The sequence below is a fragment of the Panthera uncia genome, chromosome F2 (genome assembly GCF_023721935.1).
Source record: "Panthera uncia isolate 11264 chromosome F2, Puncia_PCG_1.0, whole genome shotgun sequence".
Classification (NCBI taxonomy): Eukaryota; Metazoa; Chordata; class Mammalia; order Carnivora; family Felidae; genus Panthera; species Panthera uncia.
This window is the reverse complement of record NC_064812.1, coordinates 47,273,080-47,290,879: the sequence shown is the minus strand read 5'-3', so window position 1 is coordinate 47,290,879 and position 17,800 is coordinate 47,273,080. Positions and strand designations below refer to the sequence as shown.

Below are 17,800 nucleotides of genomic sequence, written 5' to 3'. Positions count from 1 at the left end.
ATTTCACTTTTCTCAGGGGAATAACTCTAAAAAAGTTAGCATCCAACGTAAGAGATTGGAAGGTGTGTGAAATTGACTGGGACTGTCTTTGCGTGAAACTTGTGAAGGAAATTACTGAGGAACAAAGACAGAGTTTCCAGGCACCAAGTCTGATGTACAGTGCTGCTCAATTCTGGTTTTCATAGATGGAAGGGGAAATCAAATCTGTAACTAAAAGAAGGGCAAGGTGGAAATGGGAAGGAATGCAAATATAGGCACAGACTGCATAAGACGACACAAAATAGTATAGCCCTCCCAACCGTCTGTGTGTTCACAGAAAGCAAACAAATAATTTCAGGATTGGAGGAGCAGAAAAACCAGACACGCAATCATCCTGGTTTGGAAATCAGGTTTGTTTGGAAGTAACAAAGTAACTAAGATTGTGAAAATTTGTATTTATGAACATACAAAGGAATAACGTATTCCACGTCAGATACAAAAGAAGTGACGAAAAAGGCAAAAACCTAATTTTACCCAGGCAATAGTACATACTAAAGAGCTGTGAGAAGACAGGCAATAATGTGGCCTCTGTGATAGTATTTCAGTGGTAAGCAAAAATAAGACATTGGTTTAAGGATTGAATCATTCATTCATTCAAGGAAACTACATTTTACCTTCACAACTGGGTTGTCAATGTATAGAGAGGGAGCAAGTCCAAACTGGCATTACAACAGAACAAATGAAACATGCATTCTAGTGACTTTGCAAATAGACAGCTCACACCAGGCTTTATTCATCCATATCTCAGCAAGACAGGCCAACATAGAAACATATATTCGTACAAAAGGTGGCAAGTATAAGCAGCACCATATCCTAGCCTAGGAAAAAGCATTCTACCATGCAGACACATCTCACCAAAGCTTCATCGTATATGAGGCATGTATAAAAAGGCCTGTGTCAAACAATGTTATGCCTGGGATCCAATCTAGCTACAGACCAAGTGCTACAGATATGTCTGTATTCTGTGTGATATTTTTTCAAGGAGAAAAACAAGTGGATAAAATACTCAAGAAACATCTTCATAAGTCAAAAGTTAATCATTTTATTCATGTTCACCATTCTCTTCTTCCGGTTTTTCTACGTGGAAATGAGGGTTAATAACATCTTGCTCTGAAGCTAAGTGGCCTCACATGATACAATTATCGTATGGTCATTTTTCTATTTAACTGATTTTCGTCTCCCTTCTTAAGGGCATATAAATCCAGCTCTATAGAAGAGCACATGGCAACGTTATGTAATCAGCACAACATTCTAGTTTATGATGTATTTGTCCTACGATGCCCAGTGTGCCCTTGAATGTAAAGACACACTGAGTGAAAACTTGAATATTATCGCCAGTCCAATGTTAACATAAGATAAATTTTAAGACACACTGCTCTTTAAATTGAAAAGGCATAGAATCTTCAGAAAGCTTCATAAATAAATATCCTTCGTATGTTTTTTATTCTTATGCACTGACCATGAATTAACTGGGTATGCCCTCATTTTCCTTAAAGAGCTTAGTTTTGAGTGTCTGTGATGTGCTTTGTTACAGCACTCATGATCTTATACCCTTACTCCATATAAAGAATTAGCATTGTTCGAAACAGAAGATGCATGTCTCTGTCCATTTATAAGCTCACAAATTGTTTAAAAATTGAAGGCTGCTACTTTAGTATTCCGCCAGAAAATTGACAAATTTTACAATATCTATCTTCCACCCAATGTCTGTGAATTTGTCAGCGTTTGTTCAGATCAGCGTTCACTCTTAGGCTTTAGATACTATTGGTTTAAATTTCAAAGTAGACATACGTATAACATATTGAAAGAGATATTTGTAACTGTTATTCAATTGACCTGAAATATCTCTGAATCATTTCAAAATGACACCAGTGGAAGCAAAAAATCATTTGAGTAGGACAGAAAGACAAAGGGTACGATTAGAACACAAAGGCAAGCTCTTTGCTACTATGCCAAGTGTTTGTGTTATACGATTACTGAGGTAAATGTCTATCCTAGAAAAGTGGCTTTTCTCAGGAGATTCTAACATTCTAAATCTTTCCAATTGAGGTTACCGAACACCTAACTTTTGACATTTTTAGCCTATAAGGCAGTGCATTAGTATGAGATGTGTTTATGCAGGGTAACATCTAAAGACCACTGGTTAATTATATACATTGATATGTCACATACCCATGACTAGTATGGAGAGCTTGAAGTTGCATTTTTCTCTAGTTCTAATACTTGCTAAAGTAAGATTTCCAGTTGTATTAAGGAGTGCTATAGTATGTTTTTATATCTTACAAAACACTCATTTTTCCTTTTCCTCCACTTTCATTATATTTAATATATATATAATATTAAATTTTAATATTTATGGTGTGGTGCTATGTCCGGTTGCGGTTTTCTTTATTATATAAAGTACTAATTTTTAAAATATAACTTATAAAACTTTTCTGATGTAGCTATGATTTCCTCTTAGGCAACAGGTAACCTAAAACATAGATACATATCCTCTGCCAGTTATAAACTGTGGTCACAATAAGTCAGTATCAGGAAGGTGCATGAAATGTAATGAAATGGTTAGACCCTCTATTATCGACTTTAAACCTTCTGCGATATCATATATTGGCTGAGATTGTATTTACAGCTATTTATAAATAGCTTATCTGAATTTAACATTTTTGCTTCAGACGGCATGTTCCGTTTGACATCTGTGATATTTTGGAATGTGCTCCTGAGAGCATCAAAAATTAAATGAACTCTTTGCTATGTTTTACTGAAAAAGATTTCACCACCATCCACGAGGTTGTTTCAGTATATGTTACAATCTCACAGACTCAATACTATCTGTAAATCACCGCCTTTATTAGTTTCTGGAAATAATTCCAAAACTTAAAAAAAAAAAAAAGATCTTTTCATGACTCTTGTGTTAACTCAGTCTACTTGATTATAACATCCATTTCTCATCAGCACATTGAATTTAGTCAATATGGACACATTTGTTATTCTACTGTAAGATTCACAAAGTGTGGGCATGTATTTGTATCATACTAGAGATATCAGCATAATATGCAGAACTTGGAAATATTATATTACTATACCTAGGATCCAGTATATACACATCATCCACATATTGGAACTACCGGTGAAGTTCGGCAATGTTCTCATCCACCACACTGAGTTTTTAATCACCCACAGAAAGGGAATAAAAATAAGATTACCGTATATGAAACCAATTGTGTCAATAGAAAAAGATCACAAGCAATCTGACTAGTAAAAGTAACACTTGCTTATTTCAGTAAATCAGTCTCTATCCTTTATTACTTAGTAATTATTTTCTGTAAATTATTACTTAGTAATTTATTACATCTGATTCAGAAAAGCCTTGCCCTCTGATTTATAACAGAAGTTGTCTTTGCTAGTATCATATAATGTTCTCTAATTTATCTATGGTATCTCTGCAGTTGTAAAGAGTCTCTGTATTCACCTGTTCTGATTGCCATGTCAGTAGACACTTTGTTCTAAAAGGGGTTGATAGTTAAATTCACAACCTCCTCTATGGTCTGATGTGGATTTACTGCTTTACAGGGAATACAGTCTGATTGACTATTTTAATACTTCATTTCAGTCCAGTTAATAATATACAGAACAATAATATTTGGCTAAAATCATAAACTATATAGTTCATTTATGTAAGGAACATTACCTTGTTTACATTTGTGTCTATGTTAAAGTATTGAGAAATAATCAAACAGAAGGAGAATTGTGTTTTGTGATCATGAATGTGTTTTGATTGCAATTTGAGAAACCCGAAGTTAGAACTTTCCATGCTATTAGTGATGGTCTGATGAAAAATATTTCATAGATTGCATGTTTCTATTGATACTGAACTGGTACATTATGTTGTTGACCCATGGAAATTTATTCCACGATGTTTTTGAATCACTGTTCTTATGTGCTAGACTAATTGGTCGCTCTCTCTTTCACTATTCCAAGAAGATCGAGATTTTTTTCCAAACCCCAAATGTTAGAAGAGTCAGCAACCATTCTCACAAAGTGCCCTGTGTACGATAAACAAATAGAATCGTGAGGTTTGTGGTTATATTGAGCTTAATATTTTCTCATCTCTTGTAGTCTCACACCTGAAATTGTAACTGTTCTAGTAAAGACAGAAGCTGTATATGTTTTTTTCTTATCACACAAATCTCATCTCACATTGAAGTAAATATGACCCAGCACTTAGCCATGACATTCCTAGAATTCAAGCATAATGTCAGAGTCCTTCCTTTCTTAATGCTATGGTTATTTTCTAGCCCTTAGATACTTATAGTCTTCTGATGGATCAGGATACTGTGACAAATGAGTAAAGAGGCAAAAGATTGTTTCTTCAGTTTCTTTCTCATTTTAGAAAAAAAAAATCAATGTTCAATGCAGGTTGATGGAATTCCTCAATGATTTACTCACGTCCCCAACTGACTTAGTCCTCATTTCTACGTTTAGCAAAATACAATTTCCAGTCATCTTTTTTCTTGACATCAAGGTCCTAAAAGGATTAAACCCTCTCATAAGCAAACACTATATCAATGAGCTTATGTAGATAGTCCTCTATGCTCAATATAAGTGACTAACTCTTTATAATATCAGCATCATCTGGAATGGAAGCACTGAAGTGAAGCTACAGGCCTGATTTTGGTCCTCTCCCCATGCTTTCTTGGCCCTCATGTACATAATCTCTGATATCCTGTCAAAATACAGTTTGCATTACATACTGTTTTACTGTAAAGCCATTCCTCTTTTTTAACTGTTCTTTTTTCTTAGCCTTACGTTACACATGTTCAGGTTGTAAGAAATAACAACCTGCAAGGCTCTGTAACATGCCACCCAGGATTACAAAATATTTTCCCAAACCAAATCATAAACATGTTGTTTAACCGAAAGACATTCTAATTTTCATGCTATGGTGAATATAAATAGAAATTCAAGGCAGCCAAACTATCCATTTCCAAATAAGAATGTGTGTACCTACACTCATTAAAAATCATCTGGAAATATGTATTATTAGCAAATGAGTAAGAAATTTTCACTAGTATAAAATTCTTGCTTTATATAAAAGCCACACTGGCCATTCAAGTATTTTGAGAGTTTTTTGTTGTTGTTGTTTATCCCCTATAGTTTTATATTTGTACCTAAAATGATGAATTTAGACTTGAAATTATATTAAAGGAAAATTAAAAGTCACTTCTACCTACAGGGCATTTTTCGAGTGTGCATGTAAATTGCAAAGTGTCCATCTGCAGAACCACCGTCGACACTCTTTCTCTCTCTCTCTCTACTCTAAGGAAACAGCTCATGCTTACTAGGGTTTTAGAGTACAATTAACACTCCAAAGGAGAAGCAATACCAGATTTCCTTCAGTTTGTGCCAGTTTGCAAGTTAAAGGTCAAAGGGCAAAGACATAAAACAGGACTCTTCAAGGAAAATTTTCACAGAAGACAATGTTTAAGTTGTTGTTAATGACAGTCAACAGATCAATAATCAAGTTCAAGGCAAGCTGTTCATTGTTTCAAAAGCTAATCCCCTCAAAAGCTGGCTTTCACACAAAGCCAATGTCTGACTCATGGGGTGCGTTCGTTCTGACCATCTCTAATAAGTTCACAGCCCAGTGGCTGTAAAGCCTTTCACTGCAAGAAGCAGCTCCTAAAAATCAATAAAGAGGTCTGTCAGTTGCTGACTTTTCTCTAGGAAAAAAATATTGATACAAACCTGCTCTGCAGGTCACATGAAAATGACAATACTGCTGTTAGGACAAATTACACTCAACAATGAAATGCTTTGGTGGTCTCTTGGCTCTGTCAGTGATCAAATGGATGGCTAAATGCCAGAAGCCACACTAACCCTTTGAGAACTATGGTTGACATGCAATAGGTAATGTACTAGAGATATTCATGCAATCTCAGAGTCATCATTTTAAATAATTTGTAAAATGGCAATGCTAACTGCATGTACCAAGGCAAATTGAATTTTCATGCAATGGACCTTAAAACAGAAATTCAACATGTCTAAGAAAAATAAAAAAAAAGACTTAGGCTATCATAATCACTTCTTTGAATAAAATTTCACTCTTATATTTTCTTAATAAAATATCTTTTTATTTGCCAGAAAATTTTTTGGCAAGGAACATCATTTCTGTTTGCTATAAATGCATTTATGTAGTACCGTAAATCTCTTAAAAATTACATGGGGTTATAGGATATCTTTTTTAAAAACCTGAACTTCTTGAACCTGTGCCTGTGTTTACCATTGCCCAGTTCTGTAAGTTACCAGACAGCAAGACTGACAAGCCTAAGACTCTGAAAGCTGATCTGATAGTTCTCAAAGGGTTACACCAATGTATTACTAGTGTCACATATCCTTGTAAAATAACTGTCACTTTAAACCACTTTGGAGACATACTGCTTCTTGCTCCGCTTATAATGAATATTTCTGACAGACCCATGGAAGGCCTGGGGCAATGGCCTAATACAACTTGGGGAGATTATCACAATGATGCAGGGGTCGGGTGGCAGGAAGGGGATTAGAAACACTTCAAAAACAATCAAAAGGTCCTGTTTGAATATAGCTATGAGTATAAATGTGATGAAACATTGAGGACATAGCTGAGAACAGCTGTATAAAACGAAAAATGGATGTATTATTATTAAGGCTGTTACTATATTGCAGATATTTTGGCCCCTTGTTTGTTGGAAAATGGCTGTCCCAACAGTCTAAAGTCCTGCATGTATTTTCCAGATCTCCCACCTGACAAAAATGAAGTGTAGGAGACTATCCATAGCAGTCAGAGAGCTATCTTCTTTGGAGACAAAGCTGTTTTGGGTCTTCACACTTTCCTGAAAGTTCAATTGTGGGTTTTTTGTTTAACTTTTTTTTTTCTTTGCTTTAAAGCAAAATTCATGGGTTTTCCATTTTGCTTTTTTTTTTTCCCCCAGATATGGGCTCAGACTTCAGAAGGAAAATAATATTAGAAACCTTTAAGAAGAATCTTTTCTTCTTTTTTTCCTCTTCTTTAGTTAATCCTGAAAATTTACTGGGCATTGAGCGTGCAGAGGAAAGGCCTAGAACTGAATGACAAAGAAAGACAAAGGACTGAAGAACGGCAGATACTGTGCATCATGGAAGCTTCCCCATGAGTGTATTTCCACTCATGTGCAGGACCAGCAACCCTCTGGGTTTGAAAGGTCAGCCCTGAATCAGGCTGCCACAAGCCTGCTCCTAGCTAGGAAACAGCATAACAGCTCTTGTCTTGAATCTCAAGTTACCACAAACTCCTGGAAAAGAAAGAAAGAAAAAAAAAAACCCTACATCACACCCACTCTTGCATAGAGCGTTTACAGTACAGTATGTGGCGGGGTGTTCCTTTCCTCTTGAACTGGAACACAGTGTAAACCAATACAAGGAGACATAAGGCCAAGATGCAGGGAATGACAATAGCTATGGCTTTCACAGTGCTGGCTGTGTTGTCCAGTTTGATGACAATGTCTACATCGTCTGGTGGGCTGTGTCCTTCTTTATCTCTGTCTGTTGGTCCATCACAGCCCATAAAATCCTTGAGGATGGATCTGGGATATCCAGGTTCTACTTTGAGTATCTGGTTGTTGAATTTCCAGTACTCCTTCCCTTTGTAGAAATACGTAAAGCCTAGAGGGGGAAACACACACAGATGGGTACCACTTATTTTGAAAGTGTATATGGATAGAAATTTTAGTTCAGTTAGATTTACATTTTAATTAGGCTACTTTGTAAATGATGTATGTGAAGGCCCCTCAGTTTTTGTAGGAAGAACACATCTTCAGCTCAGCCACCTGTTGAAATGAATCTGGCCGATATGCTGTAGGAATTGTGCCCTCTAATGCCTATGGAAAGCTTAGCCAAGAGCCAAAGTATCTACAGCAGAATGTTGAAAGATCATGCTGTACACACCTACTCCTAGTCTGGAAAGAGAACTTGACCTTATTTTTCACTTATAAGGTTGCTGTTTCAGAATTACACATCAGGGTGATAATATCAACCTATGTTAAAAGCTGCTGAAACAGCCTTATAAACCGAAGAACTGTTTGCCCGCTGACCGCTGTCGACAGGACATCGTACAATACATGATGAGGAGGCCTCTCCACGAAACACCTCAGGGGGAATTTCTAGTCATCTTAGTATCAGGAGCAGTTGTACCTAAACAATAGGTTTGCTTTTGTCATTTGGACGAGAAATCATCACGATTCGTAAGTTATAAAACTATAGGGATGTTTTCCTTTGCCTGTTGGGAATCTCAGCAAGTAAATAAGTATTTAGAGTATTTCTGCACTAACCTTATTTCTGGTTCTACATCATGCCCATTTTCTTCCTTCTCCTTTTGTCCTTTTCGTTTAACATTCTTATTTACTTATATAGTGAAGGATTAATAAAGTAGAGTATCTATCAATCTACAATTCTATCTTTAATATTTCCAACTGACATATTTCATGGGGGAGGAGGTGGTCTGTGGAAAGCTCATGTAACTAGCAGTACATATGCTTTCTGTTCCAAAACATTATGGATGCAGATAATAGACTTTGAAAGCTGGTGTGTGTGTGTGTGTGTGTGTGTGTGTGTGTGTGTGTGTTTAGGGCTGTTCTCTCAATTTTTGTTGTTTTCATTGGGGAAAAAAAGTTCTTTTCATCTAGAGCTTCTTCATGTCAAGTTTCTTTGTGAATACACTCACACTCATTGGACTTAATTCTTACTTTGAGATAAAATTCAAGAAGCCAAGAAGAAATGTTTTAATGCTATAATTAAAAACATTATTTTGGGAGCTGTTTTGAATAGTAGGCCTAATAATCATTTATGATGGTTTTCTTTAACCTGTATTATTGATCACTTATTATGTAAGAAGTACTGTGTTTAAAACTCAGTAAATGACATATTTTAATACTCATAACCATTCTGTCAGGTGGAATTATGCACCTATACTTTTCAGGCAAAGATACCGAGGCTCAGAGATAAAATAATATGTCCAAGTCCTGGTGAAAGCACAATTTAAATCTTGACCTAGTTCTGGAGACTGAATACTTAATGGTTTTTCTAAAACTGTGTCCTTTAGAGATCTCTTTTAACAAATGCTTCTTGATTAAACATCACAGGTGTGAGAGGTAACACCCATGCAACAAAAAACTCTGACACCTGTCCAAAAATTTCATCTCGGAGAGACCAGCACTTCAGGTCACTTCATTTTGGAAATCATTCTGTTCAATGCCATAAAAATCTGCTGGTGCCTTTAGTTTCGAAGGGCAGTTTTGCAATCAGAGTAACTTGCCAAGTGAAAGCAGGTGTATGTAGATTCAAATATTTCAGCAGGGAGCTGGTATTTGGTCACACTAATGAAATCCAATGTAATTACTCAACAAGCTTGGATGAAGAAACGTTGAAGACTTGCCAGATAATAGTACATTAGACAATCACTGTTGAATAATGGCATTGATTTAGAATTAAACAGACCTTCGAAACAGGTGAATTTACTTCTTATATTTATAAACTGGAAACCAACAGCTGGAAGTGTCCTCATCTTTAATTTTTAGTCAAAGCTAATTACTGTGAACCTACTGGGTACGATGCAAAAGTTCAGAAGTTTCCATTTTTACATTTATACAGGCCAAATTTTATAGTAGCACACTCCACATAAAGGAGTAGGATTCTAGTTTACTGAATATATTTGTTATGAGGTAACATATCTAGTCCATAGAATTTAAATAATAAAAATACTTGAAAAGAAATGGCCTGAAATCATGGTAATAGAAATCTCTCAAACCTTGATCCCACAATATTCATCTCACTCAATAATGTAGGTCTGGTTTTGTTTCCCCACTTATGAAATAGCACCTGGTTGAAGAAATGTTGATGTACTCATTTTTCTTCCTTTTTGAGAGTAGCTTTGATGTTACACTGTCCTAGATGTTATGCTAATAAGAATAGCAACCTGAGGGGCGCCTGGGTGGCGCAGTCGGTTAAGCGTCCGACTTCAGCCAGGTCACGATCTCGCGGTCCGTGAGTTCGAGCCCCGCGTCAGGCTCTGGGCTGATGGCTCGGAGCCTGGAGCCTGTTTCCGATTCTGTGTCTCCCTCTCTCTCTGCCCCTCCCCCGTTCATGCTCTGTCTCTCTCTGTCCCAAAAATAAATAAACGTTGAAAAAAAAAATTAAAAAAAAAAATAAATAAAAAAAAGAATAGCAACCTGAGATGAATTCTTACCCAAATTACCATTTTTTGAGAAATTCTGAGAAAGAATTCAGTGGGGCTGTAATGTATTATGTGACAGCTTTTTCTTCTCTCATATTTGACTGGATTTTACTGGTGACTTTTCTATTGCTTAATCCTAAAATGTAATGAGACATTGTCTATCATAATTGTCTTGTTCTAACTTAGTAGATGTTCTTGGATGACAGTGCCTATGTGTTCTCTGTTTTCCACTCTGATATATTTATTAGTAAGAAGTTAATTAGTGTTTAATAAATGTGAATGAATAAACTGAATCTTGTGGAAATATGTGTTTGAATTTCACTTGTATATTTTAACCCAGGGTGAGAATGGGGAGTAGGGACTATAGCAAATGAACAGAATTTCAAGAATCAATTGAGGTTACAGAATCAAGAATCAGGCTAAAGTAGGGCTGCAACCAGCAAAATGAAATGCAACGGTTTAAAAGTAGAATCTTGTATTTACCGTAGAAGTGCACTTTCTAAGGAGAAAATATAGAATACCTAGGTGGTATGCCTTGATGGCAAGTAACATAGAAACAATTTGAGGGAGAGGTAATTCAGTGATTCTTCACTAAAATTTTAGTATGTGTTAAAAACTTGTTCTTGCTTAAAACATGGTCAAATAATAAATGCTAAGAAGAAATCATTCCACTATATTCTTCATGACTCAAATCTCATTTATATTGCTGTGTTTTCAGAAACTAAAAGTAGACAGGACAATGAGAAAACTGTTTAGATGGTTACAGGCAAAAACCAGGAGGATGATGGCTCAGGAAGCTACATTCTGAGAAAGCCTGAATTTGTCTAGCGTGACACGATGAAAAATTAAGCCAGACTTGACAGATAATCAGTTACCTTAATGATATAATGTAGAGAATGGTGTTAAATTTTCCTCTTTGGAGATAGTACATTATAGCACATTCAGTGGGGCTAGAATGTTCTAGTTTCAAACCTCAAATATATAATCTTGCCTTTCTTATGATCATGAATAAGTTACTTAAACTAGCTGATGCCAGTTTCCTCATTAATAAATAATAATTACATAAAAAGTTATTTATGTTGGACAATTAGATAATGAATTTATGTAGCACAACTGATACATGATAGGCATTCAATAAATAGCACCAAGTATTCATATTTCATTTATAAAAATGGCAAAATTAATACCAGTAGGTATATAGGGAGGCATATAATATAAAACGCACTCTTCAAAAACCTATAGCTGAATTGCTGAATCTGTAGACTTTTTTTTTTTAAAGATTACCACTAGGAGACGATTCTAAGGAACAAATTCCTACGCTGACAGAAGGATAAACCAGAGAAAACATTCAGTGTTCTATCATCTTTAACTTTATGACTATCAAATACCATGCACATAGACTTATGGGGAATTACTTTGAGTCAAACTACAAATACAAATTTGTTTACTTAATAGTTTGAACTTTTCATCTTTCATACACAAATCCAAGGGAAGAAATTGTGTAAACTATGAATTTAAGGTAAGAAGCTACAAGCATGACATCTGTAGATAATGAAAAGAGGAGACTTTGCTGTTGACAGACCAAGGCCTTCCAGATCGTTTGGTATTGCTATTGTACAGAACAAGTGTTTCAGATAAATGAGATATCTCCTCCAGGCAGTGAATTTTTAGAGTAATGGGAGGCATAAAATTAATTTATACTACTAATATTTATTGAATGTTTACTATGTGACTGTCTTCAAAGAGTTTACATCAGAGCGGATAATGAGCATATAAGCTGATTATTATGAGATTTTGAGTGCAAGGGATAGGGTAAGCAAAAAAGGATATTCAAGGAGGAGAGCCTGAAAGATGAAGGGTGACTCAATGTTGAAGTCAAATCAAAGAGGGGACTGGACAGGAGGGGTCCAGAAAACATAGACATACTGCAGTTTCATCTGTAGGTTTTAGTCATTTGTAAGCGTTGATTTTTCCCCAACATGTTCTTTGTCAGTATTTTACAAAATTATTTTTTACTATGTGAAGAGAAGCCTCGAAATTCTGAATAAAAGAAAACTTGTTTTTTTCCCCCTTCTGAAATTGACCTTTGAGGTGGGTAGAGAGTGGGGAAAATGCTCATAGGAATATGATCTTGGTAGTCTCAGTCCTGTTTTGTAGGACACAAAAAATTGAGTAGGAATTTTGGCAGGGGTGAAAACTGATAGTATTTTGTTAATTGTATTAATATAACCAAAAGAATATAAGTATGTATTCTAACTTAAACAATTTTGATGTGTTGCTTCATACTTGTTCAGAAACTATTTATGAAAGAGTTAATTCAGTTCAGAATATACTCTTCAGCACAATTTCACTGATTTATACAGAATGAATATGATTAAATATTCAGATGGAAAAGAATATGAAAAGCCATGGGACAGGGGGCATCAAGATTTTTTTTAATATAATTATGATTTCTCCCCAGAGAATCTGATCAGATCTCAGATATTAGAGGCCTTGTAAATAGAAGGAGGGAAAATGAAAAGTTAATGTGGTAAGGAATTCAGACAATGTGTACTTTTTCAGGGGTGCCTGGGTGGCTCAGTCAGTTAAGCATTTGACTTCAACTCAGGTCATGATCTCATGGTTCATAAGTTTGAGCCCCATGCTGGGCTCTGCAGTGATAAAATGCGGAGCCTGCTTGGGATTCTCTCTCTCCCCCTCTCTCTCTGCCCTTCCCACACTTGCACTCTCTCTCTGTCTCAAAATAAATAAACTTTAAAAAAATTATGTGTATTTTTTAAATCTTTTGAAACAATTTATTACTTATTTTAAAAGTTATTTTTATTATAAAAGGTAGACTCAGTTTAGAAAGTTAATAAAACAAAGATAAGGAATGAGAAACTATTATCAAACTTGCTAGAGGTAATAACCAGTGAGATCTCGGTTGAATTTTCTTTGCAATATTTTTGCATACTATGTGATAATCTTTACTGAAGACAGTCTAGAGCAGTGGTAAGACTTCTGTAAATATTACGTAGAGTTGGTTTTATCTGGGCTTTAATAAAAGCCCTTTAATTTAACCTCAAGAAATCTCCTCTCCTCTAGCTTCTTCCTCGGTGACACCTATAATTCGTAGGGGTAATTTCAATTTTCGGCCTCCATGTGATCATTTTTCACCTATTTCTTTCATTCCTTTGTCCTTTTCAAATTCATCTGTATAGTTTGAGGTTTTGAACTTATTTTGATCTGGTTTTACAGCCTCCAATGTGGCTGCACTGTTACTTCCCTCATTTTTTTATTGATAACCTTTTGAAAGATATGTTTTCATTTCTATCTGTCCTTTCCTGTGCATTTCTGCTTTTATCACATACTGGCTTTATCTTAACTTGGTCTTTTAATTCTATGAACCAATAGAATATACAAAAAACCCCTATAATTCTCAACAAGTTATATGATCAGAGCTTCTAGGTTCTTTCTGACTTTGTCTCTGCCTACACTATATTACTTGTGGGGTACTTTCATAGAGCATGTAGTATATCACTTCATATAACAAGGGTCATAATACAGTTTGTGTACTTAGACTTTTCTGATCGGTATTTATTCATTCCAGGTCTCAGTTCCTTCAGGGTTACACTCAGTGCATAGTTGTCTTCAACTCTGGCAATATGCTGATGATTAATTATAGTTTTCAGTGGTGGTGTTGATTTTCATTTTCCTCCTATTTCTTCAGTAAACGTTTTTGTTCTTTCCTCATCCGACACATTTAATTTTGTTCCTGCAAGTGATATTTATTTTGTTCTTGTTGCGTATATGTTACAGACTTTCATGCTATTGAGGACCCAAATGGTATATCATTTTCTTATGGTGTGCTTTTTCTATGTATTTCAGAATTATTTCTCTTTCCCTTGTTCTGGAATACTGTGTATTGTTCTGGAATATTTAATTATTATTATGGTTTATTCCTATTTACTAATCTCTGGATGAGGAGAGAAATGTTCAGATTTTACATATACCAACAGATAGGAGTGTATGGATTTTCCGTCGCTTGGCTAACTTTCTACTTTGGACCTGGCTGAAACTCAAATCTTGAGATGGAGAGCAAGGAACACGGGCAGGTCTCTGATCTGCTTCTTGTTATTGAGCAATCATTCAGCCACTTAGCCTGACTGTATTGAGTTGGAATCTTCCCTGTTTGCTGACACTCTAAGCCAAAAGTGCACATTAAAAATTAACATCTTCAGCATGCACAATTGCTGGATGTCTTTGTGTCTCAGGCCACACTTATACCTTCCTTGTGACCAGCTCCTGTCCTATATATGTCTGCTCTTAACTTTCTAGTAATTTTAATAGAAAAATAGGCAAGGTTACTTCGAAGGTATCCACACCCTTCATTTTAAAACATTACCTTCATTTTTTTCTTATAAACTAAAATAAGCTGAGGTAAAAAAAAAATCTGAAGCATAATATTAAGCATAAATTTACGAAGGAAAGTTCACATAAATATATTATGGCCCTAGTATGGTATTTTCTAATGATTTAATCTCTCATAATGAAAAATTAGAATGCATTATTAAAATATTTCGTAAACTCATGAAATATATAATGCATATGCTGCATACCATTTTCTTTGTGCACAAAGGCTCCCTGAGGAGATTCAGGGATACCTTTCCAGACGGTGATTGGTTTGGGATAGCCAGGATCCATGGTCTTCATTTCTTCACTATATCTCCAATATCTAAAAAGGATAATAAACAAAAACAACAAAAAACAAAACACATGCATAGAGAAGGAAATTATGTATACACAGTAATAGCTAACATTCATTAAATCCTTGCTGTATGCTGTTAATGATTTACAAAAGTGATTAAAAACATTAGAAAGACCTTGGATACAAAGAACATTCATTCTGTTTTCTGTCTTGCACATATTAAAAATGGGTGTTATTATTGTATATTTATTCTGTCTGCTAAAATTAATTTAAAAATTCTAGCTAAGTATATTGTGCTTCCTAAATATATTTTCAATTCAAAAGGGTTTCATCAACCTAAGGATGAGTAAGAGGTTTTCATGATTTTTGAAAAATCTTTCTTAGGCAGCAGAACACTTTTATTTTTATTTCTTTGGAATCATCTTAAGCAGAATCTTGATTCATTTTTCATTCATTTGTTCACTTAACAAATATTTACTGAGTACCTTTTATGTTCCTGGCATATTGTAGACACTATAGAGATATAACCTTGAACAAAGCAGACATGCCCAGCTCTCATCTTTTTAAATTTTAGGATACATATAGGCAATAAAACAATTTATTAATAAATACATACTATGGTAGGAGGTGGTAAGATTTAGAAAACAAGCAGATAAAGTTAGCTAGGCATATGGGAAAGCCATTTTAGTGAACAGAAAGGTCCTTCCTGTGTCAGACATTTGAGCAGAAAGCAGAAAGAAGTGAGGTGCAACACATATAGCTTTTGGGAGAAGAAGTTCCAGGTAGAGGAACTAGTTATTGAAAGTTACTGTGGCAGGCACAAACTTGGAGCACTTAGGCATCCACAAGAAGGCTAGGGTGACTAGAATTGAGCTGGTTAGTGGAAGAAAAGTTCAGAGTGGGAACAGAATCTAAGATTAGATAGACCTTTATGCTACAGCAAAGCTTCTGGGTTTTCTCTAAGGGATATGTGAGGCCAACACAGATTTTGAGCAGAGGAGCTTCAAGATCTGGCTTATTTTTTAAAGGAACATGCTGGGTGCTTTGAGTTAAATAGACTTAAGGAGGTAAAATAGAAGCAGGAATCCCAGTTAGGATGTCACTGCAACAGTCCTTGGACTGGAATGTAAACTGTAGAGTTGATGGTAATTCAAGGGATTGGGATATATTTTGAAGGGAAATCTCAAAGAGCTTACTAATGAGTTGAATGCAAGATCTGAGAGAAGGAAGTTGAGTGCAACTCAAGAATCTGGGGCCCGAACATGTGGAAGAATAATGTTGCCATTCAGTAAGATAGGGAAGTGGGGGAAGGTGAGTTGGGCTGGTTTGAAGAATCACGATTTTGGTTTTAGACATGTTAAATTCAGGTACCTGCTAGACATCAAAGTGGAGTTGTTGAAGAGTATATGAGTGTAGACTTTAGGGCAGGTCTTGACTGGAGTCCTCAGTGTATAGATAGGAAAACAGATAAAAGGAAAGCTCGCCAAGAGTCAGAACTCTAGATCCCCATGCCTTCACATGGTGGCCCTTCAGCCACTTTCCCAGAACTGCTAGACATCCAAAAAACAAACTGTAACCTGCCCTCCTGGGGATCAGTCATGATTGTTTATATGTTCTAAGAGTCAAAGAAGTTTATGTGTTGAATATTCAAAAAGAATGACAAAGCTGGGGTGAAGCTATTGGCAGTTCCCAGTATTCCTGACACTTTAGGGCAGGCATATGCTCTGTGCATCATCTCGTTTAATCACAACAAACCCATCAGACAGTCATCATTGTCCCCTTTTAAGAGAGGAGACTTCTAAGAGGACAATAAGGGATAGATTTATAAGCAATTGGTCTGATTTTAAAATTCCTTCCTCTTTCCTCTGTGCCCACCAAATACGGTTTTCCAAATTTAAATTTATTTGACAACCTTTTGCCTTGTTTTCCCACTAAACATCTCTTTCCATCTTCTAAAGCTAGTGTTTTACCAACACAGGTTTGGGAAGTGACATACTTAATTCATTATCTCAGGTATTTTGGCTGAAATCAGAAAAAAATAAGCATTTCCTGGTCTTTTTTGGATATTTTCCTATTCTAGGTCTATGGAAGATTCTTTATCTATTGAGTTCTGGGGTTTTGTACATAAGGTTTTGCTATAGTTCCTAGAAACATCCATTCAAGTAACATCTGGAATATTAGCAATTCCTCCATCCTCAATGTTTACATGGAAAAGAGAAAAAGATTGTTTCATGAAGTATTCCAATAAGTAAGCCACAAGGCAGATTTTAGCCAAAGAGGGAAATACCCTGTTACAGGTATTTGTCACAGATTCTCATCAAAAGATGAGAACAGTTCTGATGGAAAGATCAGGAAAAGCTTCATGGAGAAGACTGAGCTAATATAATGGTGACTGGGCCTGTTTTCTGAAGACAAGAAGGCAGAATCATTAGTGTAATGTTCTACCAATTTTGAAGTATATTTTCTTTCACATTTAGTTCATGGGAACATCTGCTTTAAAAATATTTCTGAATATTTCTTTCTCACAGAACATTCTATGATGAATATAGAATGGTTACTCTGGTTAAATTTCAAGATATCATCTCTTCAGTAAATATTTCATTTGTGTTTACAATAGACATACATGTCAACTGGTTCCTGCACTTGACCATAAAGAAAGCCTCTCAGGGGCACCTGGGTGGTTCAATCAGTTAAGAGTCCGACTCTTGATTTTGGGTCACGTCATGATCACAGGGTTTGTGAGATCGAGCCCCATGTCAGGCTCTATACTGGCAGGACAGAGGCCGTTTGGAATTCTCTGTCTCTTTCTCTCTCTCTCCCCTGCCCCGCTC

The 17,800-nt window shown here is 35.7% G+C and overlaps 1 protein-coding gene across 1 annotated transcript in view; it reads right to left on the bottom strand.

Annotated features, from left to right (window-relative positions):
- Positions 1–1,057: 1,057 nt before the first annotated feature.
- The window catches only part of MMP16 (matrix metallopeptidase 16), a 290,123-nt gene continuing 273,380 nt past the window's right edge, over positions 1,058–17,800 (bottom strand). The window contains exons 9-10 of the mRNA XM_049633175.1: positions 14,881–14,996; positions 1,058–7,716 (exon numbers count right to left, since the gene is read on the bottom strand). Coding sequence (XP_049489132.1) covers positions 7,382–7,716; positions 14,881–14,996 — 451 coding nt within the window. The 3' untranslated portion in view covers positions 1,058–7,381. The remainder of the gene's footprint in view (positions 7,717–14,880; positions 14,997–17,800) is intronic.